Source organism: Microtus pennsylvanicus, chromosome 11 (assembly GCF_037038515.1).
Source record: "Microtus pennsylvanicus isolate mMicPen1 chromosome 11, mMicPen1.hap1, whole genome shotgun sequence".
NCBI classification, from domain to species: Eukaryota; Metazoa; Chordata; class Mammalia; order Rodentia; family Cricetidae; genus Microtus; species Microtus pennsylvanicus.
Window position 1 is genome coordinate 18,558,800 of NC_134589.1, and position 26,631 is coordinate 18,585,430.

A 26,631-nucleotide genomic window follows, 5' to 3' on the forward strand; every position below is an offset into this window, starting at 1 on the left:
CACTTTTCGACAGGACTGATTTATTGTGGCTGAGACACAGCTTTGACAGATGGAAGTCTTCTGATTCCCCACAATCTAGCACAACAGGAGCCCCAAACTGAAAACAAAAAGCCTAGGACCAAGGCATGACAGAGAGCAGATATTACAGGACAAATCAAACACAGCAAGGACTCACTTCCAGGGGCGTGGGGAGTATTTAGAAAGGGGACAGGCAGCCTGACATTCCTCAAGAGTCCCCGAAGGCACTGCTGCATGGTAGAACCGACTAGTGGGCCATGTGGACTGTTAGGTGTGCCTCTGTCTTGCAGGAAAAACATCATGTATACAAACTATGTGGAAAGGCAGGGAACCAATTTCTCTACCACCAGGCAAGCACTACCAAAAAAAATTTTTTTTAAGTAATATTTCAGTGCTGCAAGACAGGTCATTTGCACAGAAGATCCCCTTGGGGAAAACAATTCCCAACAAAGTTAGACCAGTGAAGTGTCATATTTATAAAGCTGAATCATCACTGTGAATCACTATATAAATTCACCACCACCACCCCCAAAAGACAGTGGCTACATAGCTTTGGTACAAAGGATCAAGGCCAACTTGCCTTCGAGAGTTTTAATGGATGACGTTATTCTATGAACTGCCCCTTTCAACTCAACTCGTGAAGGGGTGCAGTGCAGAAAGACAGACAAAAACCCAACACCAAACAAGGCTTCCCACTAATACTGAGTGACGACCGTTTGTGGGAAATCCTGCCGACGCCAAATGAGGCTTCCCACTAATACTCGGTGACGACAGTCTGTGGGAAATCCTGCCCCTCTCCGTACTTGACAACACACGAGGGAGGCTAGACAATACGGTCTTCAAGGTCCGGCCAGGTCTTCAAGGTCCGGCCAGACGGGATGCTATGGGATGAAGTTACCTCACCCAATCGATGGGTACCCAGTAAGTGTCCTTGCTCAGCTTTTCTAGGACCGCTCTGAGCTGGCTGCAGATGCCCTGCAGGTCCTCCCTCACGAGCACAGCGTCAATCAGGTGCCCATAGTGCTGATCAATGAAGGCAGCAGAGGCGGCCATCTCTTGCTGCTGTTGATCCTGCAAGGAAAGGGACAGTATGGGGCCTGGGGGAACACGCCCCCGTCGGAACCTGCATTTATTTATCATGTCGAATGGATCGCTGTGTCCTGTAGATAACCTTAACTGTGAGCGTGAGACCAGAGTGTAGTAGCAGCGTATTACACAGAAGGAAATCAGTGGGCAGCAGACACAATCACTCTCTCACTCACAAAATATCCCCTGAGGACCTCTGGACTGAGAACCATTGTTTCGGGATACCTTATTATATCTGTGTATAAAAGTCAAGATCATGTTCCTGGCCCCAAATGTTTCCAAAGAGGTGTGAAGCTGGATGTGATGGTACACACCAGCAATCCCAGCACTTGGGACGCTAAGGCAAGGGGTAAGGCAAGGGGATCATGAGTTCTAATCCAGCCTGGGCTGCAAAGCAAGACCCTGTCTCCAAAAAATAGAGGAGTTCTATTGACTAGTAGCAGAGTACTGATTCTATGTTTTACACCAGGGCTGGGTTAGCAGGATAGCGAAGGGAGGATGACCTAGGAGAGCCTTGGGACAACTCTGCTCAAATACCCCATCTCCTAGGGCACTTCGCTTCTTTCCCAACACCTCACATTAGGATCTACACAGAAACTCTGCCTTCTGCAGCCTAGTGGGGCTTCATGCAGAGTCCCTAGAAACTGGAATTTTAATCGTGTAGCACAGACAAGCCTGGTTTGTGGAGAAAATGGCGGATCTACCTGAGAAAATACAATGTGAACTTTGTTGTTGGCTTCACCGATGTCTCTGTCCCTCTGCAGTCCTCTGTTGCCCTCTCTGTTTCTAGGGACCTGTTTTCACAACGCTGTATGGAAAGGTGGGATTCTGGCCTCCCCCATGGAGACCTACTTCCAAAATATTCTTTCCCCCTGTCATCAGTTCCTACTTTTCTGCAGCATCAGTGATTTCAGGGATGAGTGATGAAGGCCCGGATATTTTTTTTTAAATGCTGGAAACCTAAGAAAATATTGAGCTCATTTCTTCTTAGAAAAACCTAGGGAAAAAAACCTAGGTTCTACAGGGAAGTGCTTTGCAATCCTTTCTTCTCTCTTTCAGGACTATTCGTATACTCAGGAGCCCTCTGCAGTGTCTCCACACAGCCCCTGGACCTTCAGTCCTGCCTCACCCACTGCTGCAAGCAAGCAGGTGCGCACACACTTGTAGAACAAAACCAATGAAAACCAAAGTGACAACTTGTGAGCAACGGCACCTAAAGCTGACCTCTAACCTCCATGTTCACACTTGTGTACATGCACACACACACACATCCTGCACAATGACCTGTAGGGGAGGATGTTGGCATGAGTTTGCAGAGGGTGGCGAGTCCAGGCAAAGATGTCCTTCTTAAATTAGAAGGCATGGTCCCCACCCACCCTGAACCCTCTGTCGACATGACCATCTTCTCTTAGTCTCGTAAAAGGGATCTTAACGACAGCCTTACGCAGAAAGCATGTCCTCTGTCCCTCTTCCTCGGAGGACCCACAGTCAGCTAGGTGCAGCCCCCCTCCTTTGAAAGGAGACATGATCAACTTGAAACTTACAAGCCGAGCTGCTGTGCCCTCAGAGTCTGGAGACACAGGCGGCGTCTTCCTTTTCTCCTGAATTGCAGGTTTTACAAATATAATATAGGGTTTAAACTCAGGGGTCCTCAGGTGTCTTAGTGCCTAAAAAGAAATTCCAGAAGACAATACGCTTTTTGCAACACATACATTCTGGAAGCTCAGTCAACCTAGGCTTTCACCCTCAAGGGTCCCGGTGGTCAGTCCTGAGACGATGGACTTCTACTGGGCAGCCTAGCCGCAGTCTCTGATCCTTTGACACTGAACTCCCCTGGGCCAGACAGGCTACTTGAGAGCAGAGAGTCTCTCTTAGCTGCGACTCTCCAACCCGGGTAACCTCCTTGGGCTCTTTCGGATCAGCCCATAGCTGAGCCAAGGGTTCAAGGCTCAGCATGCATAGGTTTTAGCCTCCACCATCAATCTAACTACACTGTGTGTGACTGGGCTCTTCCACAGGCCACCTTCTGATACTCAAAGCAGCAAAGGTGTGCAGAGTAAAGGAAGTGACGATCTATGGGGTCACTGGGAGCAAGTAGAGATTTCTGTTTTCCCACACGCAAACTGTACTGCTAACAGAGTGTATCTTCTGCACAGGGTAAAGGCCTCCATTTGTCCACACCGGGATTAAATTTCTATGCACTATCTGCATACACTCAAAAATCAATAAAACCGTGTTTCAAAAAATATTTCAGAGGCTGGGCATGGTGGTGCACGCCTTTAATCCCAGCACTCGGGAGGCAGAGACAAGAGGATCTCTGAGTTCTAGACCAGCCTGGTCTACAAAGGCAGGACGGTCAGTGATGTAGACAGCTTCTTTGTATACAGAGAAACCCTGTCTTGGAAAAACAAACAAACAAAAAACCAAAGATCTTAGAGGATCTGGAGCAATAACTCAGCACTTAAAAAGTACTGACTGACCTGCTCTTCCAGATGACCCAGTTTCGATTTCCCAGCACCCACATGGTGCTCACAACTGTCTATACTCCCAGTTCCAAGAGATGCAATGCCCTCACCTGGTCTCCTCAGGCACCGTATACACGTAGTGCACAGACATAGAGGCAGGCAAAACACTCACGCACATAAAAATAAGATGATTTAAAACAAATCTTTGACATTTGTATTTTGATAGTTTTAAAAAGGTTTATTTTTATGTGGGTGAATGTTTTGCCTGTGTGTGCCTGGTGCCCTTGGAGGCCCAAAGACAGGTTGGAGTCCCTAGGATTGAAGTTACAGACAGTTTGGGAGCTACCATGTAGTGCCAAGAAGTGAACCTTTGTAAAAGCACACACACTTACACCTGCATGAGTGCAGGTACCCGAAGAGGCCCAAAGGGGTGAAGGATTCCCTGGAGCTAGAATTACAGGCAGCTGTGAGGCACCCAGCGTGAAAGCTGGGAACTGAGCTCTGGCCTCCTGCAAGAGCAGTGTGTGCTCTTAGCGCTGAGCCATCTCTCCAGCCTCTAGACATCAACTACTAACTCACGGTGAGCGCAAATAAGTGAGTCGTTCCCTTCCGGGCAAGCTGTGCTTTTAGAAATATGTTTCAAGGTGACTCCGGTAAAATAAAGCGCACATTCTGTACTGTAACATCAAAACTCTGTTCCTGTAGTAGGGGAAAAAATCCTTATGTTGAGTTCAAAGTGAGGGAGTTTTTCTGAAAGACAAGGTTAAGAAGACGTCCAGATGCCTGCAGAGCCTGCAGATGTCCAGCCGCAGGGAGCCGGGACAGGCTCTGAAGGTCTGTGCAGGTCAGGAGTTCCCCAACTCTTCCCTCGGGGCCTCTCCTTCACTACATATACTTGTTCCCATTGCAGAGGCAGGAGACTGGCAAGGAAGGAGAGGAGCAACAGCGTGGCCTGTGTATACACACTAACAGTTTTCTGTCCTGTTAAAATTGGCTGAGCAGAGTCCTGTTAAAATTGGCAGAGCACACTTAAACATATATGTGTGTGCCTGAGTGTGGCTAACGTGCATTTGCGGATGCAATGCCGGCAGAGTCCAGAGAGGGCGTCAGATCCCCCTGGAACTGAAGTTGCAGTCACTTGACACGGGATCTAGGAACTGAACTCAGGTCCTGTGGAAGACCAGCGAGCATGAGATACCAAACCATCTCTATAACCCACTCCCACCCCTTTTCAGACAAGTACTTAGTGTGTAGCTCAGGCTTATTTTAAGCTCACCATCATCTTGCCTCAGCCTCCCAAGTTCTGGGACTACAGGCGTGTGCTGCCATAGCTATAGCCAGTAACCCAAGTAAGGGTTACTGTCCTGGATATCTGAGCTACTCAGCGGGTTCCTGGGCTCCCTCAAATTAATCCTGTACTTGACCGTAGCAGGCTATGTTTGGGGCTAAAAAAGATTTCATCCATTTCTCAAGGAGAGGATCAAGCACGCCTAACATCAGTGTTCTGAGCTAAAACGTCCTTAGACTGTTCTAAAGAGTTCTATAGAATGGATAGCCACCCTGGGTTACAGGTTCCATAGACTCGCACGCCCAGATGGACCAGGAACTCACTTCTGGTTCTACATCCACCAAGCAAACTTTGTTTTTGGCCATAACAGCCTGAATGGCCTCCAGGCTGGTCCCATAGAGATTCTCCTTATATTCACCGTGTTCCAGGAACCTAAAACACCATCAAAGGGAAAAGACTTCAGTTTCTGAGCAATCCAAAATTCACACACACACAAAGGCATGAAAGAAGAAAGAAAGGAAGGAAGGACGGAAGGAAGGAGAGAGATAGAAAGACAGAGAGAGAGAGAGAGAGAGAGAGAGAGAGAGAGAGAGAGAGAGAGAGACGAAAGAAAGAAAGAAAGAAAGAAAGAAAGAAAGAAAGAAAGAAAGAAAGAAGGAAAGGCAAAGCAGACTTTGCAATAAGACATCTCTCCCACTTCCTGCTTCCCCCATCCTTCCAGAAGCCCACCCGTGGGGTCAAATACTGATATAAAATCGGATGATCACAGAGACACACGGACCAGAGGGCCCACTGGCTCATGAAGCAACATACTTGTTATGATGCAAGTCAGCCTCGAACGCTTGCTTGGAGACAAAGTGATACTCCACCCCTTCCTTCTCATGGCTCTTCCGGGGTCTGGTGGTGTCTTTTAAAGAAAGAAGAATTGCTGGGCCAAGAAGAGCAGCAAGCCTGCACCCCTGCCCCAGAGCTCATCACTGATCTCTGCAAGAACCAGCCACTTCCATTCATCAAGTGTCCTCAGAGCGCACAAGTCTTTCATCCAGGCCAAAGGAACGCCCCTCCTTCTACAGACAGGATCTCACATAACCCAGACTGGCCTCAAATTCACTATGTAGAGAAGGGTGACTGACGTGAGGGGCAACACCGAGCTTTCCCAGAAGACAGGGGAACCGGAAGACAGTTACCCAGCCTTGAGGATGCCCAGAAGACAGGGGAACTGGGAAGACAGTTACCCAGCCTTGAGGATGCCCAGAAGACAGGGGAACTGGGAAGACAGTTACCCAGCCTTGAGGATGCCCAGAAGACAGGGGAACTGGGAAGACAGTTACCCAGCCTTGAGGATGCCCAGAAGACAGGGGAACCGGGAAGACAGTTACCCAGCCTTGAGGATGCCCAGAAGACAGGGGAACTGGGAAGACAGTTATACAGCCTTGAGGATGCTCAGAAGACAGAGGAACTGGGAAGACAGTTATCCAGCCTTGAGGATGCCCAGAAGACAGGGGAACTGGGAAGACAGTTACCCAGCCTTGAGGATGCCCAGAAGACAGGGGAACTGGGAAGACAGTTCTAGGTGGCATCAGGGCAATCCCCCAAAGAGTTGCTAAGGGCCCCTTCCCACATCACTGTCTTCAGACCTTTATCTGCTGATTCGATGTTAAGCATCTTCAGGAGCCCACGAGCCCCCTCATGATGTGCCCAACCTCCAATGCAGCTCCCTCTACTGCCTCACTGGCCACACTAACGTTCCCAGTCCTTAGCAGAGCTACCTTGGGTCACACCATCAACTCTCAGCACAGGCTCCTCCCTCTGTACAGCAAACGCTTCCTTTCTTCTCCACTCAGAAAACTTCTATTTATACTTCAACATTTAACATAAAAGTCACCACCTCTGGGAAGCCTTGCCCGACTTCACCTTGCTGTGGGTGCCTGGAAACAGGCAGGCCTGAATTCTGAATATAGGCTTCGCAGGGACGGAAGTGTATGTGTGAGGAACTCCTGACATCCTCCTTCATCTACCTGAGACTTAAAGGCTGGGGCCTCCGAAAGTCCTCAGAGCTGTGCTTCCACAGTGGCCTTCATAGACCCACCATCTCCCCTAAGTCTCCTCTACTTCGGACAATGTTCTAGATGATTCTGATGGCTGTGGGCTCGGCTATTGGACGTGGGCTTGGCTGTTGGCCTTGGGATCAGGAAGAACAATGCGGTCTAAGGAAGTCTCTGTAGTTACCCCTCCCCAAAACATTCTGGAAAAGATCATTCCTGTCCCACATTCCCTCCCCATGGTGACCAGACATCCACACTGCATCCCTCCAGGGCCAGGAGGCCAGAGAATGAGGAAAGGCACTTAGAGAAACAGGACATGGGGCAGCATGGGAAGCGGCCATGTAGCCACAAACTTAGCAATGACCTGGGCTCCAAGCCTAGCTCCACCCCCTTCCCCCTGTGTGATGCTAGGCTTATATGTGATACTTAACCTCCCTGAGCCTTGAGGCTTCTCCTCCTTAGCATGGCATTATAGTATCTCTTCTCTAGGGTACTGGTGGGGGGCAGCCTAATTTCTACATGTAAGGGCTTAGGACCTGGCTCTCATTCTTCTCTCCTCCTCTAGAACCAAGACCCTCACCTACAACCAGGCAACCCACTGCCTTTGGGATTAGAACCACTGACAATACCCAGGAGTGTGCCCAGCCACCGACCCAATTACCATCCAGCTACAGCAATAGCGCCCCCTCTCAGTGGAATGCTTGGCAGTACCTTCACCTCACCAGCTCTGGGCTTCATGGTAGCCAGTGTGCTCTGGACTCACTCCCCTCCCCAGTCAGACACCAGGCAGGTGCTGCTGCAGCTGTCACCCGAGAACGAGACTCTTCCCATCATCCCGAGGTCCCCCCCATATGTATATAACATATATGCAACAGGCAATGTCTGGTGGGTGCTCACACCCAAAGTACCAAAAAGGTCAAGATGAGCATGAAGAATTCAGTCCCTGGAAAGCATTCGTGGGCACACGTGCACACATGCACGCGCGCACACAAGCCCTCTTACGTGGAACTGCGACACCAAAGTGCTGGGGGTCCTCGGCCACCATCCTTTGCTTCAGCTCATGCAGTTGGGCTCCCAGAGACCCTGGAACAAAGGGAAGGTTGCCTCAGTCCCTATAGAACTCCTTACTCACCACGCCTGAGGAAGCCAGCCCACCTGGAAACTCAGGATATCACCTACCAATCAGAACCACCAGGCGGGGCCGCTCCCCAGGCTGCTGTTGGTACCTGGCCACCTCCTCATAGGTCAGCAGCTCCTGAGACTCAGCTCCCGCAGTCACCTTTGCCTCCTGTGAGCCACCCAGCCGCTCCCTGCAGCCTAGCCGGAAGCTTCTCCGAAGACCAGCTTGAGGAGGGAAAAAGGACAAGGTGGCATTGGTTCTGAGATTCCCCAATAAAGGCCTTCTACAGGGAGCCAAGTACGGAGGTAAGGCTGGGTGCCTGGCTGCCCACCCTCCTGCGCTGGCCACACAGGTGGCCCCCATACCCAAAGACTGGAGCTCAAGGTCACTGTTTTCCTTGCTGTGTGATTGACCTTGGATTAATAAGTCACTTCATTTCTCTGAGCCTCAATTTCCTTATCTGTAAAATGGGAACTCTGATGTTCAAAGGCAGTGAATGGGTCTAGATTGGATCCCAGACCCGGGGAAATAAAGGACATTATTGGGATAACTGGTGACATTTTAATAACAGCATATAAGACAATAGAATTGTATGCAGAGGAAATGTCCAAGATTTGATCACTATCCTGAAGTCACGTCACAGGATGTCCTGTCCATAGGAAATACACACTGAGGTACTCGGGGGTACAGGGGCAGGATGTGTACATTAACTCTCACATGACAGGCGGCAGCAAAAGAAACGAGAAAAGCTCGGAGAGCTAAAAATTCTCAGGTCTGGCGTGGAGTACCCAGGAGTTCTCTGACTAGTTCTGGGAGTTTGAAATCACATCTGAATAAACACTGGGAGACATTTGCCTGTCTTCTATGACCTTTGAGGGGGAAACGCTGGGGAAAACAAAATCCCTTCGCTGTGTGTGGTGGTGAGGCCCACACTGAATAAACTCCAATTACAACGATGAAGATAAAATTAGTGTCAGCGTAAGGCTCTGCGTCTCTCTCCAGCTCTGCAGCTGGGCGGGCCCTGGGCCTGAGTGGGCAATGCCTTCTGCTGACTAATTCTTGGCAATGAGATGAGGGTCCCCCAGGCTCAGCAGCTCCTGTCAGGTTCCTGAGGAAGCCTGGGCCTGGGCTTGGAGGGTTTCCAGGGGAGCAACTCACCCACATAGTGCCCTTTGGGGTACCCTTCACAGTCACAGGTCTCTGGAAACCAAACAGAGAGGGAAGTAAGTCACACTGGATACATCCTCAAGCCCACAGGGACCCAGCCCCTAGGTAGTCGGGTAGAGCCCTCCATGATAGTGATGGGGGAGGGTCTAGAAAAGACCTTTGTGGCTTGGGACCAGCTCTTCTGTTTCCAGCCCTTGGTGGGGATTCTGGGCCAGGAAGCCCCCTCCCCGTCTTTGTGAGCCCAGATGGGACACAGGAATAAGATGGGAGCCCTCACCCCCTGCCCTGCCTTCCTGTTTCTTCTCTTACCTAGCACTGGGGTCACAGTATCATCCTTTAATGCCAGACACAGGGGGAGGGGGTCCTAAGGCTTTGAAGCCTGTTCCCACCCCGCGCATCTGGGCAAAGGTACCCAGGTGCGGGGAGGAAAACCAGCCCCCTCAGCCCCAGAGGGGCCCTAGAAAAGGGGCCTCACTCATGTGCACGGGGGACAAACACCAGGCCTACCTTTGTCACAAGGCTGATCATCTGCAGTTTGCATAAAAGACAGATGGGACAGCATTAGTGCAGGGAAGCAGGAAGCCCTGCGGCTGGGAGGCAGCTACAGCCTCGGCAGCCTGAGGAGAACTCCATCTGCCCCGTTTCCTTGCTCCAACAAGCCTATGATCTGAACGGTGGTGCGTTATTAAACCCCAGCCCTGCTAATTAGTCTTCTTGTGTGCGGCTCATCAGCAGCCGGAGGAAGTTAGTGTGTGGCCCGGGAAAGCCTCCTCCTGGCCGACCTATTCAGCAGCTTCCCCCCTGCTTGGAAATGCAGCCGTTGGCATTTCTGAGGTCCCAGGGTAGGAAAGGAACCCGGTCCCCCCTTTCCTAGAGTCTAAGGCCTGCTAGGAAAATGCAGGTACCTGAACAGGCCCCCCTCACTCAGTAGGAGCCACCAGCAACAGAGGGTAGATTTGGGGAGAGCCCCGCTTTGTGAGGGATTCTAATCCAAGCCCTTCCCAAAAGACCTCTAAAACCCTCGTGGAACCTTATGACTCTCCATGCTTCCATTCAGGGAGTGAGGCTGCCATCCCACCCCCTTCACAGGGCCACTGTGACCCGAGGCAGGGGAGGGGGAATGGTTCCGCAGTAGAGCACCTGCCTTGGGCCCAGGGGTTGGACCTGCCACGACCAAACAATAATACTTCAAAAATACAAGGCAGTAGGCAAGCCTGTTTTCAGGGCAAGGTGCACAGAGAATTTCCAACAAACGCCAGCCAACAAGCTAAAGCTGTCTCAACCACAGAGAAGTTCTTAGCATGCTTCTACGGGATGCACTAGACAGCGACTGGTGTCTATCTCAAATTCAGAACTAAAGAGCATCTTCTGTTGGAACCTCCCAACGCTATCACAGAGGTGCAAGGACACTTAGCAAGGTGTGCAACCTCTTGGCTTCTCTGGGCCACACTGTCCTGGACCATGCAGGGTTATTCAATCGGTGGCCCAGGGTTTCGCGGAGAGTACATGCATTGAAGAGACACTGAGACAAAATATTATCTAAAAGTTCACACTCGAGAACCACACAATTGAGTTACCAAAAAATAAATAAATAAAGTCACAAAAAAACATAATGGTTTAAGCAATTTTACAACTGGGGTAGACAAAATATTATCTAAAAGTTTACACTCGAGAACCACACAATTGAGTTACCAAAAAAATAAATAAAGTCACAAAAAAACCATAATAGTTTAAGCAATTTTACAATTGGGGTACATTCATAGCTAATCCTACAATGCATACGGTCATGCGTGGATACCCAATTCCCGTTCCATATCAGCAAATTTTAATGTTCAAGTTCAAAGTGTTCCTTAGGCAGCTGAAGAGAGCTTGGCACTCTCTTCCAAACAGACACCCACAGAGGCTTGCATACCAGCTTGGCATGGTGTTAACATGTCCCCAGGGATATCCATGGACCCCAATACAGAAGTTCTTCTCTAGGATGGCTGTCCTCCCCTCCCGATGCTTCTCCCCACCTTCTCTTTCCTCTGGAGGTCTGCAGGCTCAGACAGGGCCTCTGGAGACCCTCCCTCTAACTCATTGTCAGTTTCTTCCACCCCTCCCACATCCCATGTCCGCCACTCTACTCACAGGGGGGCTTTTTGAAGCTCTGGGGGCTTGGCAGGGTGCCTGTTGTTCTCCGGTAGCTCAGCCGCCTGCAGGGACACGGGTGGACGCCATTAGCTGGATTAGAGAACTAGCTGAAGGGAACTTTCTAGAAACTTGGGGAAACCAAGGCCTGAATTCCACGGCTGGATACACCTGGGCACGCCAAGGACCTCCTACTTCACAGGGAGCTCTGGGTAGGGAAGGGGACACTTTCACAGAGCTGACTAGTTTATAATGGGGGGGAAATGAGTCTCCCAGCCTGTGAAAGGTTTGTCCTTCCCAAGACAGTCACACGATGGAATGCGAGCTGGTGCCCGGGTCATCAGTGCTCGTTATGCAACCTCAGCTGATTCCTGAGGCAGGGAGGTTCTTCTCCACCCCTACCCTGCCTCCCCATCCCCAAGGAAAATGGAAACCAGCAGAACTCTCAGGAAGAGCTATGGGTCAGAAGTGACACTGATGTCACGCCCCCCCCCACATACACTACTAGAGGGCATGGCCCTCCCCAGCAGTATCAAGACAAGTGTCAGGCAGGCCATCACCCAGGTCTCCCTTGGGTCAAACATCCCTGCAGGGCTCTTGCAGCATCTAGATTCCATACTTCAGAGGCAAGAGTCTGGGAAGAATGCTGGTGAAGTGCCTGCCATGCACGCAGAAGGAACCGAGTTTGAGCCTCAGCATCAACAAAAGAACTGCTGGAGGCTGTGACACACGGTTGTAATACCAGTCCTGGAGGCAGGGACAGGGGATCCCTGAGGCTCGCTGACCATCAAGACTAGTCACATTAGCGGGACAGGTTCAGAGACCCTGTCTCAAACACTAAGGTGAGAACAATCAAGGAAGACACTGGGTACTAACCTCAGCCTCCACATGCGCACACACAAGGGCACGGGTGCATGCATATACACATGCAAAAAATAAAATAAAATAAAAATAATAAAGCAGGTAAGGGCTCTCTCCCACCTCTAAGGCAGTAAGACTTGCAAACCTTCTATGTGCATGATCACTATAGCAACCTGCACCAGAGAAAAACTGCAGCCCACCTTAGGGGGCAACCACAGGGAAGTCAGACAGTGCTCAGGCACGACCCTTCCTCCGTGAAGCCTTCCCTGCATGCCTGGACAAGAAAGGGTTCGTGCTCCTGGTGCAAGATCACAAAGAAAACGTCCCTCACACCAGTCACCCCTACATAAAGTGTGTGTTGGAAGGAGGTCTGGTTTTTCCTCTTCACTGTGAGTTCCTCCAGGGCAGAGCAAGGGTTCACAGCTGAGGTTAAGAAGCCTAACACAAGTGCCAGGAATGATGGCTTGCACTCAAGAGGCTGAAATAGGAAGACTGTCATGAGTTCAAGGTCAGCCTGTACTACACGGCAAGACCCAGCCTCAAAACAACGCTACTAACACTAACAAAAATAGTAACAACAGCAGCAACAATATATGACTAAAAATGACAAGGGGCTGTAGAGATGGCTCAGTGGTTGAGAGCAGTCGCTGCTCTTCCAGAGAACCCAGGTTTGACTCCCAGCACCCACATGGCAGCTCACAACAACCTGTAACTTCAGTTCTCCAGGAGATCCAATGCCATCTTCTGATGTCCACATCCCCAGCCACTACATGCACATGGTGCATACAACATACATGCAGGCACACACATACACATTAAATGATTTTTAAAAGCTATACAGCACAAGCCAAACCAATCCTAATAAATACAGCTCACGATCAAGTGACCATTCCTCGTGAAATATTACATAAGCATTAAGATGGTATACGAGGAATATGCAAACACGGGAAATGCTAATGTCAAACTCTCAAGTTAAAAAAAGGAAACCCTGGGTGCAACACACACAGAGAAAGCACAGATGGGAGACAAATTGTGCTCTTTGGACGCACGGGACTCTGGGTAATTCTCTCTTCCTAGTCCCCCTTCTGAATGTTCATCAATCCACTCTCTGCTAGTTCATGTTATAAGGTATCGTCGGCCCTGTGTGCGTGAGCTCCATATCAGCAAACTCAACCCACTGCAGCTTGAAAACATTTGGGGAAAACCCCCGAGCCTACACTGGTTGTGTACTTACTCTCTTCCCCTTGTCCCTGCAGAATACAGCGTGCCAACCTGTCACGTGGCCCTTACATGGAATAGCTGCCTTAGTTTCTTTATTGCTGTGATAAGAGGCCATGACCAAGACAACTTAGAGAAGAGTTTAATTTGGGGCTCACAGCTCCAGAGGACTGGAGTTTATGACCATCATGATGGGGACCATGGAGGCAGGCGGGCATGGTGCTGGAACCGTGCTGAGGGCCCACAACCCACAAGCACAAAGCAGAGGAAACTAGCTGGCAATGGCAATGATATGGGCTTTGGAAACCTCACAGCCCCGCCCCAATGACACACCTCCTCCAACAAGGCCACACCTCCTAATCCTTCCCAGACAGTTCCACCAACAGGAACCAAGCATTCAAACATGAGCCTATGGGGGTCGTTCTTATTTAAACCACTACAGTGTAGCATCCAAAATCATCCAGAGAAGAGTCAAAGCACCAAGACAATGTATGCGGGGGAGGGTCATATGCAAATACAATACAATTTTGGACAGGCCCTTAAGCACCTATTGATTTTGGTATCCAGAGGTTCTAGAAGTATATTCAGAGTATAGTAATGGACAACTGTATGCATTAACTCAGTTCAAATGTTCTAGCTGGTCCTGATGTGAGGCCTGAAGGGAGGCTGAAGCAGAAGGTCTGCAAGTTAAGGCTATCCTGAGCTAAAGAATGAGTTCAAGGCCAGCCCGGGAAACTTAACGAGGCCCTGTCTCTAAACAGAAAAGTGAAACAGAAGGCTGGACCTGTAGCTTAAGTAGAGCGTGTGCCTCGTCAGTTCCTGGATTTGATTCCCAATAGTGAAAAAGAAAAGCCAATGTCCCTGCATTTATTGAAATCTCCAACAGCCATTTCCACTAGCTATGGGACCAGAACAGACACAGACACAAAGGAAACTGTATTTCCGTCAGCAGGTTCCCCCACGACTGAGGTGACAGAGACTCAGGGGCTTTGGGTTTCAGAGTACCTGGGCCATCAGTCACATGGCAGCAACACCCCAAACCTACCTCTCCTGGAACTGCTTAGACGGGATGAGGCCAGCTCGAAGGTTGGTGTCTCCCACTCTCTTGGCCTGCCACCAGGTGGGGTCGTCTTGGCTCACCACCTCCAGGACCTGCCTCCGCTGGAAGGGCAGGCCTGCCTCCTGGCAGGGGATGGCACGGTCCTCCCGAGGGTCATAGTGGAAGAGGGCACGCATGAACACCTGTAAGGCAAGGGCTGCAGTGAGGGGACCCATCTATATAAGGGCACAGGCCACATAATGACAGCAGCCCTTCATAGTTAGACGACACAGTGGCCTGTAGTTTAGAAAGCTAGTTAGAAACACCCTGCTTTTGTTTCTTAGGGTTCTTCATCCATTTGCGATATTTAAGTCAAGAAATCCGTAGGTAATAGGAAAACGCCTGGCTGGGGAATGGCTAGGTGGCCCAGTGTGCATGTCCAGCACCTAGGAGATGCTGCTTCCATCCCCAGCAGCACCAACACCAAAACCAACCAGGCTCGGAAAACAGGGGCCAATGGGTAAAGGCGCTTCACATGCCAACCTGACAAACTGAGTTCCGGCCCCCAGTTCTCTTCATTGGAGAAAAGCAACCCCTACAAGTTGTTCTCCGGCCTCTGTGTGTGCACACACGCGCACACACACATGCACACACCCACACAATCTTACTTAATTAAAATGAAAACGTAAAAAAATATATATAGACAGGTCCCACGTCTGACTTTCTCTTTCTAACCGAAATGTTTCCCTGTGGCCCTGATCCGCAATGCTTAGAGCCTCAGCCACACTAAGTAACAACTAACCCTGGAGACACGAAGCAAACACACACACAAAGTGCAACCATTGTTACTTTTACTACGACCTGCTCTTGATGAAGTCAGGCGCCATCTATGCACAGAAGGACCCAGAGGTCCTCAGAGGAAGGAACTCAGACGTCAGCAAAACCTACTTGGTTGACTCCCAAGTCTGTAACGGGTACCCACAGCTTCGACAGCCCCACCTTGCCTTGTCTGCCGTGTATTTGGCCAAGTCTCCTCTCTGGGGAAGGCGGGAAAGGACACAGAGCTGCCTCCCACCTCTTTCTCCCTCGTCACCCAGTGCTATGAATTTATGGCAAGTACTCTAGTTCTAGACTGCACGGGCCCCATTATTACAGCGGCAAAGAGAAAAGAAAGAGATCAGGGTCATCTTCAGACGCGCCTGAGTGAGATTCCTTCATGCGATAAAAACAAAAGATTAAAGTAGACAGCAGTAAGAACCTTCTGGGCCTCTGAGGTAGGGACAGACACCCTCACCCAAATACAGACACCATAGTGCAGGGAGTGGCTGTCAAGACAGAGCAGTAGGCCACAAAGAAAGATTTAAGAGGACAGAGCTAAGGGACAGGGTACCACATTCTTCTCCTGTATCAAGTCCACAGTGTGACCCCACACTGGGGTCAATGTCATTTATGCCCTGGGAGTTAATCCAAGAGCGCTAGAAAGAAACAGCCACGGCAAGGTCCTTCAGTGGCTGCAAAACAAGAGGCCAGGGGGACACCAGCTGTCCCCAATCACCTGCCCTTCATCAATAGTGTCTTGGCACCTCTGCTGGGCCAGAAACTGTCCTGAGCCTTCCTTCAAACACTCAGCACAGAGTGGCAAGGCTGGTTGGCCTGCTCCTTCACCACCTGATAAAAACTCTTTTTTCTCCTTTCTGCCTCACATCCAAGAACTTCAAGTCCAAATTCATCATGAAATCAAATCAATACCCTCTGCCATCCTCAATAATCTCCCACCTGAGCTTCCAAACAGCCTCATTCTGCACCTCCCTGCCTCTGACCTTCACCCATTCCAGGTCCTCCAGGGTAGCGGTTTTCAACCTGTGGGTCTTAAACCCTGTGGGGATTGTATATCAGAGATTTACATTACAATTCATAACAGTAACAAAATTACAGTTAGGAAGTAGCAACAAAGTAATTTCATGGGGGGGGGGGGTCGCCACAAGGTGAGGAACTGTATTAAAGGGGTGCAGCTTTAGGAAGGTTGAGAACCACTTCTCAGAGAGCTTGGGCTGTCCAGAGAGCTTTCAGAAACACCCTTGTGATCAGAGTGCCCTTCACCTCTCACCAAGGCAGGGGAGAGGGCTCAGCCGGTAAAGGCACTTGCCGCCAAACCCGATGACCTGAGTTCAAGCCCCCAAACCCACATTGTAAAAGGAGCAAACTGACCCCTGCTAGTTCTCATTTGATTTCCGTGCTAAGAGGCACTGGCCCCACAGACCCAAGAAGTAGGCCTTCTTCCCACGGTGGGGCTGTCTCCTGGGCTCTGGGCTGTGCTCCCACCCCCAGGGTTGTACCACTGTAGTGCACGCCGGCTGACTTCAGGGTACACCTGCACCCCTTTGCCTGAGGACTTACATCCTGCGGTTGCTGAGTTTGCTCCTCTCTAATCTAGCAGTCAGCAGCTACAAAGAACAAAGCCCCAGTGCCTGCTGGGAGTTATGTACACATCTCCCCGGTTCTTGGCTGGGGAGAACAGCAACATGTTCTGATCCCCAAAGTCCTTTGGGATTAAGCTTCAGGCACCCTCAGTGGGTGGTGACTTCTGGGTAGCAAATTCTCCTGCCCTTCCCCTCAGCTCCCTACCCATATAGCGTGGATCACTTCCCACCAAATAAACTGTGTGCCTTCAAACCCTTCAGCCACGGTCTGCTTACAGGAGCACCCAAACTAGGCAGGAATTGTGCCAAGCCCTTCACAGCTGAACCCATATCCCCAGCGATGCTCCTCCCACCTGCCCCCTTAAGCCCTCCCACACTGCGATGCTCCTCCCACCTGCCCCCTTAAGCCCTCCCACACTGCCCTTTCTCTCAGACTCCTCCAGGCCTTTGTCTTACAGATGCCTTGATCTGACCCTTCTCTCTGAAATTCTAACCATCTTTACCTCTTTCCAACCCCAGCATCCAACCCGAAATGCTTCCTGAGATGTCTCTCGCGTTACAGACTCTTCCAGAACCACTTGCCACACAGCAGTGAACCATTTGTTCGACAATCCCCCTTCCACAGTAAAAACCCTCCGACAGAGAGCCCGGCAGAGAGGTCAGGACCAAAGGTAGGCCCCGGGAACAACCAAGCTAATAGCAGCAACTTCACTGATCCGGGATCCAGTTCCTAAGCACTTTCTCTCCGTGGCCCAGATTTTCTACTCAATTACAGTAAGCTTGTCTTTTGTTAGCACACCACGCAAAATCCTGTTTCCAAACAGCAGGGTGCAATGAGTCACCTAGGACTGTTAGAGTCCTTGGCTGGAGAGGGTTACTGGGGCCAGATGCACAAGCTGTTCAGACTACGGCGACCAAAGCCTGGCAAGGTTCAGACACCCACCCTGCCTCAGCAGAGCAAGCCCCAGGGAGCCCACCTCCCATACCTTGCTCTCTTTGAAGCGGTCTTCCTCCTGGGTGGCAGGGATGATCTTGAGGGTGATGGATCCCTGGGACTGGGCCTGAAGGGAGAGGGAACAGTGGTCGATGGCTTTCTAGACCCGATGCTCAGTGAGTTCCGGTCAGAATGAAAGGCAGACTGATGGCTTCCATTCCTCTGCCCGGGTGGGATTTGCTATTAAGAATCAAGTGTCTGCCTAGGCAGTTAATGTGGACTGCCCAGGATAGAGCGTGTAAGGAAACGAAAACGCTCCCTTTACATGGGACACAGAGACTGGAGATTTTCATTAGAACTCAAGGTCCCCAAAGCACCAGATCTCGGGGGTCCCATGACCTCCCCTTCTTGCGTTATTTTAAATTCTATTTATTTTTTATGTATAAAGAGTGTTTTATCTACATGTATGTCTATACACCATTTGCATGTCCGGTGCCTGTGGAGGCCAGAAGAGGGTATCAGATCCCCTGGCACTGGGTTTATAGATGGTTGTCAGCCACCATTTGGGTGTTGGGAATTGATCCTGGGTCCTCTGGAAGAGCAGTCAGTGCTCTTAACCACTAAGCCATCTCTCCAGCCTCTCGAGGGCTATTTTAATAACCCACTTCAGTCAAATTATTCTAGGTCCTGCCTGATTAGTAAGTACTTCCTTCCTTGGTTCCACTCCTCTGCAGGGCTCCCATCTTAGGCCATCCCCACCTTTCTAGGCGGTTCCCTTCCCTTCAGAGGCCTGCACCTCAGTGTCAGAGTCCAGGAGGAAGAACAGGATAGCCCAGAACAGATGACAACACTGTTTTCATCCCCCCGAATTTTCTCACTGTTATAAAGCACTTGATACCCTTCTTCCATGCTAATAATAACCAGGCACTAGCTGAAAACCCTCTCTGTCCCCATGTTAGTGCAAAGGAGGCTGGAAGTCAGTTAGACTAGGATCAACCCGAGACTTGAAAGGTCCTCAGACAACAGAGCTGGGGTGAAGAGGAAGACTATGCCGAAGGGCAGAACTGAGAGGAAGGCCGGTGAACCGGAAACCATTCGGTCTGCCCCATCCTCACACAAACAGGGAAGCAGAGGCAGGGGCTGCCCTGGCTGAGAAGCCCCCATGCTGGGTCTCTGAGGATTCCCCACCCCCACCCCCACCCAGCCCTGCAGCCATGCTACACGGACCAGAATCTGACTGATCTCGTCTGGACGCTTGTGCAGGACAGCGATCCCGTTCACCTCCCGGAGCTCGTCACCGACATGCACCAGACCTAGGAGACACAGGGATGGAGGTTGGCTCAGCACTAAAACAGTGGCCCTGATGCTGGGCTTCATGCCTCTGGGCGCTAGCGAAGACACTGCAGGGCAGATTCAGGTCTAAAGCTGGAAAAGAGAGACACGTGCTCAGTATCAAATTCAAACCCTCCTCTGGGGAGGTGTCCGAGTACAAGGTACATTTGAGAGCCAGGCACATACAACAGCCCTACAAAGCCACACTGCTAAGAAGTAACAGAGCTACCAAGCACGCATAGGCACTTCAGCACAGAAAGCTGTATTTAGGGGGTGGTGGCACACACCCTTAATCCCAGCACTTGGGACACAGAGGCAGGAGGATCTCTATGGGTCTGAGGCCAGCCTGGTCTACAAAACAAGTTCCAGGACAGCCAGGGCTACACAGAGAGAAATGCTGTCAAAAGAAAGGAAGGAAGGAAGGGAGGGAGGGAGGGAGGGAGGAAGGGAGGGAGGGAAGAACAGACGGAGGGACGGAGGGAGGAAGGGAGGGAAAGAAAGAGGAGGAGGAGGAGGAGGAGGAGGAGGAGGAAGGGAGGAAGGAAGAAAGCTGTATTTCTTCTGCCAAAGCTCTGCTTAGATACAGAGACAGAGAGGGTGTGTGTGTTTAAGTGTAAGGTGTGGATACTTGTGCACATGTGCATGCAGAGTTCAGAGGACAGCGTTATCTTCCCTCAGGCACCAGAACTTATCTATGTATGTATTTATCTACTTACCCTACCTATCATTCATCTGTGTATCTATTTATATAGCTATGTAAGTATGTATGTATGTATCCATCTACCTACCTATCTACCTATCCATCTATCTTAAGATGCAGGTGGCCTAGGCTGACTTCAAACTCACACTGTAGCAGAGAACTACCTTGAACTTCCGATCCTTCTACCTCCACTCACTGCATGCTGGGATTACACATGTGCACCACCATGCCTGGTTTTATGCAGCTGGAACCCACGGCTCCATGCTTTCTGGACAAGCCTACTACCAACTTAGCTCTTCACTCAACCTAGCTTCATTTACTTATTTATTTACTTTAACGGGCTTTTTTTAAAAATGTAGCCCAGGCTGGTCTTGGTCTCTTGTATGCAAGGAATCGTCCCTTCTGAAGCAGCTGAGGTTACAGGTACAAGCGCCACCACCCACAGCACGTAGCCACCACTTTAATGAAACTCTCCTGACACGTAATTTAGCCTCTCTGTGGCTCTGAGTGGGCACTGGGCCAGCAGCAGCCACCGCCACCATTAGGAGTACAGATTTCTAAATCAGGACCTCTGTGGTTACCAATATGCTCAGGTGGCTGTGCTTGCCTCACCAGTCAGTTTTCCAGACATGGAAGGTAACAGCCCCCTACAGCGAGATTTCCCATGCACTGATGACTGTCAACCTGTTTACCGTAACCCAAACTAATCTGGGTCACGAACACATTCCTGTCCACTGCGGTGTCACAGGTGGTGAGGTTACTCTAGGTGACGAAGACCATCCCCACCCCAGCAAAAAAAATCTCCAACTAAGTCCATCTCCAAACTTCAGTGTTTTAATCTCTGCCTACACCAAATGCCCGAGCCCTTTCCTGATCACCCGTGAGAACTCCAAGCCTCTTAGGCTTCAGTTAAATTCCTTTTGACCTTGGGACCTTGAGAATTCCATCCACAATCCCCAAAGCGAAACACGCCCTGCAGAGGTTACCCTAGAGGTGGAGATAGAGAGCCACCACCTCAGCCAGGCTGGCATCTCCTCACTCCACAAGGTCCACTCACCGCTCCGATCTGCCGCACCCCCTCGCATGATCCTGGCCACCACGACGGCCCCTGAGTGCTCGTCTCTCCGGATAGTGGCACCCTGGATGAGAGACAAGAACAAGCAGGCTCCAGCAAGGCAACCTCAGCTGGCACTGCTTCCTTCATTCCTCCTCCTGGTAGGCCAGGAAAGTGGATCGGTGGGGACCTTCCCAAGGCTGCAAACACCACGAGACCAGGAGAAAAGAATGAGGAAAACTCCACACTTTGCAGCTTACAAAGCACAGTGATCATTCTACACAAAGAACTGGGCCTTTTGAGTTGGGAGTGACGGCGCGTGGAGAATAAAGAGTTCAAGGTCATCCTCAGCTACGCAAAGAGTTTGAAGCCAGCCCGAGCTATTTGAGACTCTACCTCAAAAAGAACAATAATTAAATCGAGCCAGTGAGATGGTTCAGCTAGTAAAGGTTATCTCCCACCATGCCTGTCTCATCGCCAGGGCCCACATATCAGAAAGAGAACCAACTCCTACAAGTTGCCCTCTCATCTCTATACTTGTGCTGTGACGCACACGCGCGAGCACACACACACACACACACACACACACACACACACACAAAACAAATGCAATTTAAACTGTTATATAAATAAATAAGATACGAAGGACTGGGTATCAGGGAAGCTAAGAATCTTCAAAGTCACCCTCGTAGAAAGGGGAGCCTTTGATGATGCCAACACCAGTGTTCTCTCTGTCTCGTCACAGCCCTTGTCACTCACAAAGACATTTAATAACGAGGACAACATGTGCTAGCAAATTCCCAACCTGCCTCGAGCCAATCCCGGTGTTCCTGGGCCTTCTGCTGTTGCCAACAGGAACCAATTATGCCCCTGCCAGAGCATCAGGACCAGGATTTAGCCCAAGAAACACAAAGAGATGATTTCTGGGACAAAAAAGGCACTAATGAGCTCCTAATTTCCTGTACCAGGTAAGGAGGCCCATGTCAGCACAGAGATGGGGTGTGCGGAAGCTGAGCCCAGAGAGCCAGCTCAGCCATTAGCTAGAAATCATGTGGCCTCAGCCAAGAAGTCCCTGCGTTCTCTGAGCCTGCTTCCTCTAGGATGGGGGAGAGCATTTAACTCGGAGGGTTGTGGAGGGGATCCCATAAGGAAACGCATGAAACAGGTAAACAGTAAGTGTCCAATAAATGTCCGCCATGTGTTACTGACTTTCCACGCAAACACTGCACATTTGTTACCACGGCGTTCGTATCGTCATGAGAAGCACAGACAATGAATTCTGCTGACTACAGAGCTGTCCATTACACCTCCCGCGGCCATTGTTCCCTGACCTGCAAAGTCACTACCACTGCACAGCACATTGTCCTCACTGAACCACCTCCACCCCCAGCTCTGAGAGAGCACAGGAAGGATCCTGGGAGGAAGCAGAGGCAATGGGGACATCTTCATCTACTGGGAGACATGGCTCGCCCGTCAGAGGTCAGCTGGGGAAAACTGGAACCAGATAATGCCAGTTCTGGGGTTCTCTGAGGCAAGTACTAAGCTCTCTGAGCACCCACCAGCTCCTCCCACCTGATAAACAAACTCGACTCTTTGCCCAGTTCATCGCTGCTGAAAGCAGAGGCAAAACCAGCATTATCTGTCAGCCTCCAGGAGAGTGTGGCTGTGCCCACACTACCTAGGTATACAGAGCTGGGTCAGCAAACTGTCTAGAAAGGACGGAGCACACATATCTAGGGCTTCAAGGGGAGGCCGGGGTTCCGCTGTCCTTACTCAACTTCTCATGACAAATGAGTAAGCATGACCTTGCTTTAAAAAAAAAAAACAGACAGCAAAATTAAGCTGTAGGCTACATTTGGATCTTGGACTGAGTCTGTGAACTCCTATTTCTCAGCAAAGCGACCATGGTCACCCTACATAGCCCTGCATGGTGAGCACTGCACAAAACGGCTTAGCCGAAATTGAGAGGCACTGCATCCACTCAGGACAAAGAATGTCCTGCACACAAAGATGCTGCAGAGGAGAGCGGTCACCCTGGCAAAGAGGATGCCATTCACTGTGAATTCCGGACGGTGCCTTCCTGGCTGTCTAGGCCGGGGTGAGCTGCAGAGGAATGGGGGGGGGGCTGTACATACCAGGGGCTCCTTGTTTTTCACCAAGCGAACAATCTTCACTGACTCCTCCTCGAATTCCTCGTCGATATTATCGGGCAGAGGGGGCAGAACAGGATCAAAGTTCTTCTGGGCAACCGTATCGTGTACCATGAGCACAGCCTGCCAGGAAAGCCAGGGAAAAGGGCTGGCACTACGCCCTCACAGGGTTAGGGGGGTCCTGACTGGGCAGGGATGGAAAGGGGGCTCAGATCTTCTGCCCAAGAAACGTCTCCTTCCTTAGGACATCACTTAGTATCACCTCACAGAGAAGCCTCCCCCTCTCCATCTCAGGACCCAGCAGTCCCTCCACCCCCGTGTCCCAGGGGACCCATCTGCGTGGGTGTGCAGGGACTGCAGCATGACTACCCTGAGATGGGGCGTGGACAGCAGCTGCAGCAACTCCTTCTCGTCACTGTGCACCGAGGCGGCCTGCAACTCCTCCATCACCTGTAAGAGAAGGAGACAGGAGTCTGGGATGCCCCGGCGGGAGTCTGCTGGAATCCCTGGGGGGAAAGTCCTCTTTCCTGGGCCTCAGTCACGAGGATCCCCTCAGAAATGACTGCGGCACCCAGAAACATGTCAGATCTGCCACTCTAGGACGGGTGGAGAATGTGGGGGCATCATGGGCAGAGCGTAAACCTGCTAGCCGCTGTTGCTTTCTGTGGGTTTTCTCAACAAACCAGACACCATGAGCACTTGGATTTTGCTCTTTACGGATGAGAATCTTGAGGCCCGGAGAGATTACAAGTCTTGCCCAGGATCACAGAGCTCATGGTGGCACAGCCAGGATTTAAACCCAGCCTCATTCAGCCGGACAGTCTGTGCCCTTGATACTAGGCTATCCCAAGGACAAGAAAACTGGGGCCGAGAGGCCGGGTGACTTGTGTAAGATCACACAGTGGCAAAGTTGGCAATACAGAGCCCAGGATGTAACCCACTCCAAATGATCGCACTGTGTCTGTCACAGGCTACACGGTCCCCCACAGGGCTATCTTCTGGCCTGAGGCTCTCTGGGAAACAGAACAGCTAACCAGTTGGATATCAGGTGATCTATGTAGGAGTCAGTTTGCATTAACAACCCGCATAGCTAAACCGAAAACCACAAGAACTAAGGTCCCTGAGTCAAGATGCCACAGCTAGTCAGCAGAGACACACACAGTAAGTCCCTTGAATTCAAGACTTCATGGCAGCCTCCCAAAGCCCAGACACGAGACACTCTCTGACCTACTAATATCACCAGGAACAGGTGGGGAGCTACTGATAGGATCCAAGGCTCTCATTTTACAGCTGAGGGAACAGGCTTGCTCCAGAACACACGGTCAGCAGGAATCAGCATGTCTCCTGGCTCAGGCTAAGGCTAAGAAGGCCCTCCTTGATGCCAGAAGGTTCAGGGAGGACTAGAGCTACGGCTCAGCCATACAAAACTTGCTTAGCATGTACAAAGATCTAGGTTTGCCCCCCAGGAACACACGTACACACACACACACACACACACACACACACACACACACACGGGAGGGGGCGAGATAAAGGAGGTAGAGAAGGGGGAAAAGAAAGTGACCCCTCCCTCTTCATCCTCAGGCTCCCAGCCTCTGATGTCTCCAGCTAAGCAGTGATTACAAGGCGAGCAAGAACATTTTCTGGGTCTGGAGTGTTGCCTCACCTTAAACCAAAATATGAAAGTCTGGGACTTACATCCTCCGCGAGGGCCATGGCACTGTGCAGGACAGGGGTCGGGCTCTGCCTCTCATAATAGCGGAGTTTCTCGTGAATCTGCAAAGATACACACCGCACCCAGGTTTGGGGGTGACACCTAGGGCCACAAACCAGGTACTCTCCATAGCAGTGTGTACGGAAAGCCATGCCTACTGAGTTCAAAACCTTTACAGTGCAGGGAAATGGCTGGAGCAACCCAGGGAAGAGCCTCCCTTGGCCGGGGATGGGAAAGGAGGCCGAGCAGGCTCTCACCTTCATCAGATAGCTGAGGCTCTTCTCACTGAAGACGTCCCTCAAGAAGCCCATCTCCTCCCTGTGGTTGGAGTCAGGCCTGAGCTGAGAGGTCAGAAGTGCCAGGGTCTCATGCAAACCTGAGGAAGAGGCGAGGAAAACAAAGTCCACAGTGGGACTTCCTGTTCTTGAGAGCTCTCTCAACAACACCCTCATCCTGCCTTGACAGCAGCCTTCTCCCTGCAGGCTCAGGTCTGCAGGGTAGGCAGGCAGCAGCTTCCAGAGGTGACGCCACAGGACTGGTCCCGCTTTTTTGTGTATTGTTCCTTCTCATTTCCCCCAGTCCTGCGAGGCCTGGCACAAGCAGCCCAGGTGGAGGACACTCACCCGAGTCTTCGGACAGCACTGGCATGCCTGTGCCTGGCAGGTCCCCAACTGTCCCTGCAGTTTGTGGGGTGGGGTAGGAGTCACTCAGCAATGAACACACATCACCTGAATCTGCTTATGACCTGTGTGAGGACAGAAGAAACGAGAAGAAAACGGTCACTTTTGGGGTGGATGGGTGGGCAGAGAGCAAGGTTTGTTGGGTGCCCCCAATATGCCAAACATTATATTTTCTGAATATGCATAAAACCTTGAAGATGAACACCAATGCTTCCCATTTTACAGAAGAAGAAACAGAGGCTGGGGGGTCCTTAAGTAACTTTTGATCCAGAATAGGTACTCAGATCCCTTCTTCCAAGCTGACCTTGGTAGTGCCGAGAGCCCCTGCCTGCCTTGTGCAGGATGTTATTGCCCACAGCTCTGCCCTCTCTATTGCTACCTTCAAAGAGTGTTTGCTCAAGTCCCCTGCAGCAACATCTTTTCAGTAAGTACCTGGTTAAGGCCTACAAGAACCCCCATTCCCCAACCCTCCTCCAGCCCCCAATCCAAAGGGGCCGCCAGTGTGAAGGCAGAGAGGAAATGAAGTAGGGAGAGTTGAGTTTCCGCTGTACCGGAAGCAAGTACCCTCTCTCAAGAGACCCACTCCCCAGGTGCTCTGCAGCACGTGGACCTCAAAAAAGTCCTCCTTCAGAGAGGGACAAGGACTCATGATTCATTCATTCGGCAGACGTAGAGCCAGCACGCTGCGCAGAGCACCAGTCAACATCGAAGGCCAGAAGAATGGTACCCAGTCCCCGGCCCCCGCCCCCACGCCGGGCGCATCCCTCGGCGGCCTCCAGCTGCGCCCCCCGACCCCCCTCCCGACTCCAGAAGCTTTCGGAAAGAATCTGGGGGACAAACCGCGAGTGCGTCTAGCCTGGAGAAGAGAAACCCCAGGGGGAACTGGGAGGGTGGTATCAAGAGATGCGGAGCGGCGCGGGAAGAAGCCGGACGCACGGGATGCGCGAGCGCCGAGCAGCGAAGGGGACCGCGGGCCGGGAACTGAGCCCCCCTCTGGGGAGGGTGGGCCGCGAGGCTGTCGCGCACACGAGGGGCGGGTCTCCGGGCCACCTCCCGCTGCGCACCCGGTCCCTTGTGTGCCTAGCGCCGCTTCTTACCTCGCCGCACCGGGATCTAGGATCAGTGACCCGGAGCCGCGCGGGAGCCGCCAGCCTCGGCCGCCGCTGGCTCCGCCTCCGCCGGCCCCTCCCTGCCGCGGCGCGCGGGGTCG

General features: G+C 51.3%; 1 protein-coding gene across 3 annotated transcripts; it reads right to left on the reverse strand.

The window, feature by feature from the left end:
- Positions 1-26,631, reverse strand: Mpp3 (MAGUK p55 scaffold protein 3). 3 transcript variants are annotated; one of them, XM_075990489.1, is made up of 19 exons: positions 26,519-26,631; positions 25,365-25,486; positions 24,999-25,117; positions 24,726-24,803; positions 23,397-23,477; positions 23,013-23,150; positions 20,881-20,962; positions 19,019-19,104; positions 17,844-17,918; positions 14,444-14,640; positions 11,320-11,384; positions 9,697-9,717; positions 9,181-9,222; positions 8,082-8,246; positions 7,905-7,985; positions 5,671-5,764; positions 5,181-5,289; positions 2,649-2,771; positions 1-1,089 (listed from the first exon to the last, which is right to left on the reverse strand). In XM_075990489.1, the coding sequence occupies exons 2-19, from the start codon at positions 25,387-25,389 to the stop codon at positions 913-915; spliced, it is 1,758 nt and encodes a 585-aa protein (XP_075846604.1). In that variant the 5' UTR covers positions 25,390-25,486; positions 26,519-26,631; the 3' UTR covers positions 1-912. The 3 variants fall into 3 exon arrangements, with proteins under 3 accessions (XP_075846604.1, XP_075846605.1, XP_075846606.1); XM_075990490.1 differs by having other exon boundaries at positions 26,262-26,521; XM_075990491.1 differs by lacking the exons at positions 24,726-24,803; positions 24,999-25,117; positions 25,365-25,486; positions 26,519-26,631 and adding an exon at positions 23,670-23,881.

Bases quoted from the DNA above. Each gene is read 5' to 3' on its own strand.
- Mpp3 (XM_075990489.1), bottom strand. From the start codon at position 25,389: ATGCCAGTGCTGTCCGAAGACTCGG. The intron at 9,223-9,696 runs GTAGGCCTGGTG...TTTGGTTTCCAG, and splicing joins TGATCAGCCTTGTGACAAAG to AGACCTGTGACTGTGAAGGG. The intron at 7,986-8,081 runs GTAGGTGATATC...CCTTTGTTCCAG, and splicing joins CCGCCTGGTGGTTCTGATTG to GGTCTCTGGGAGCCCAACTG.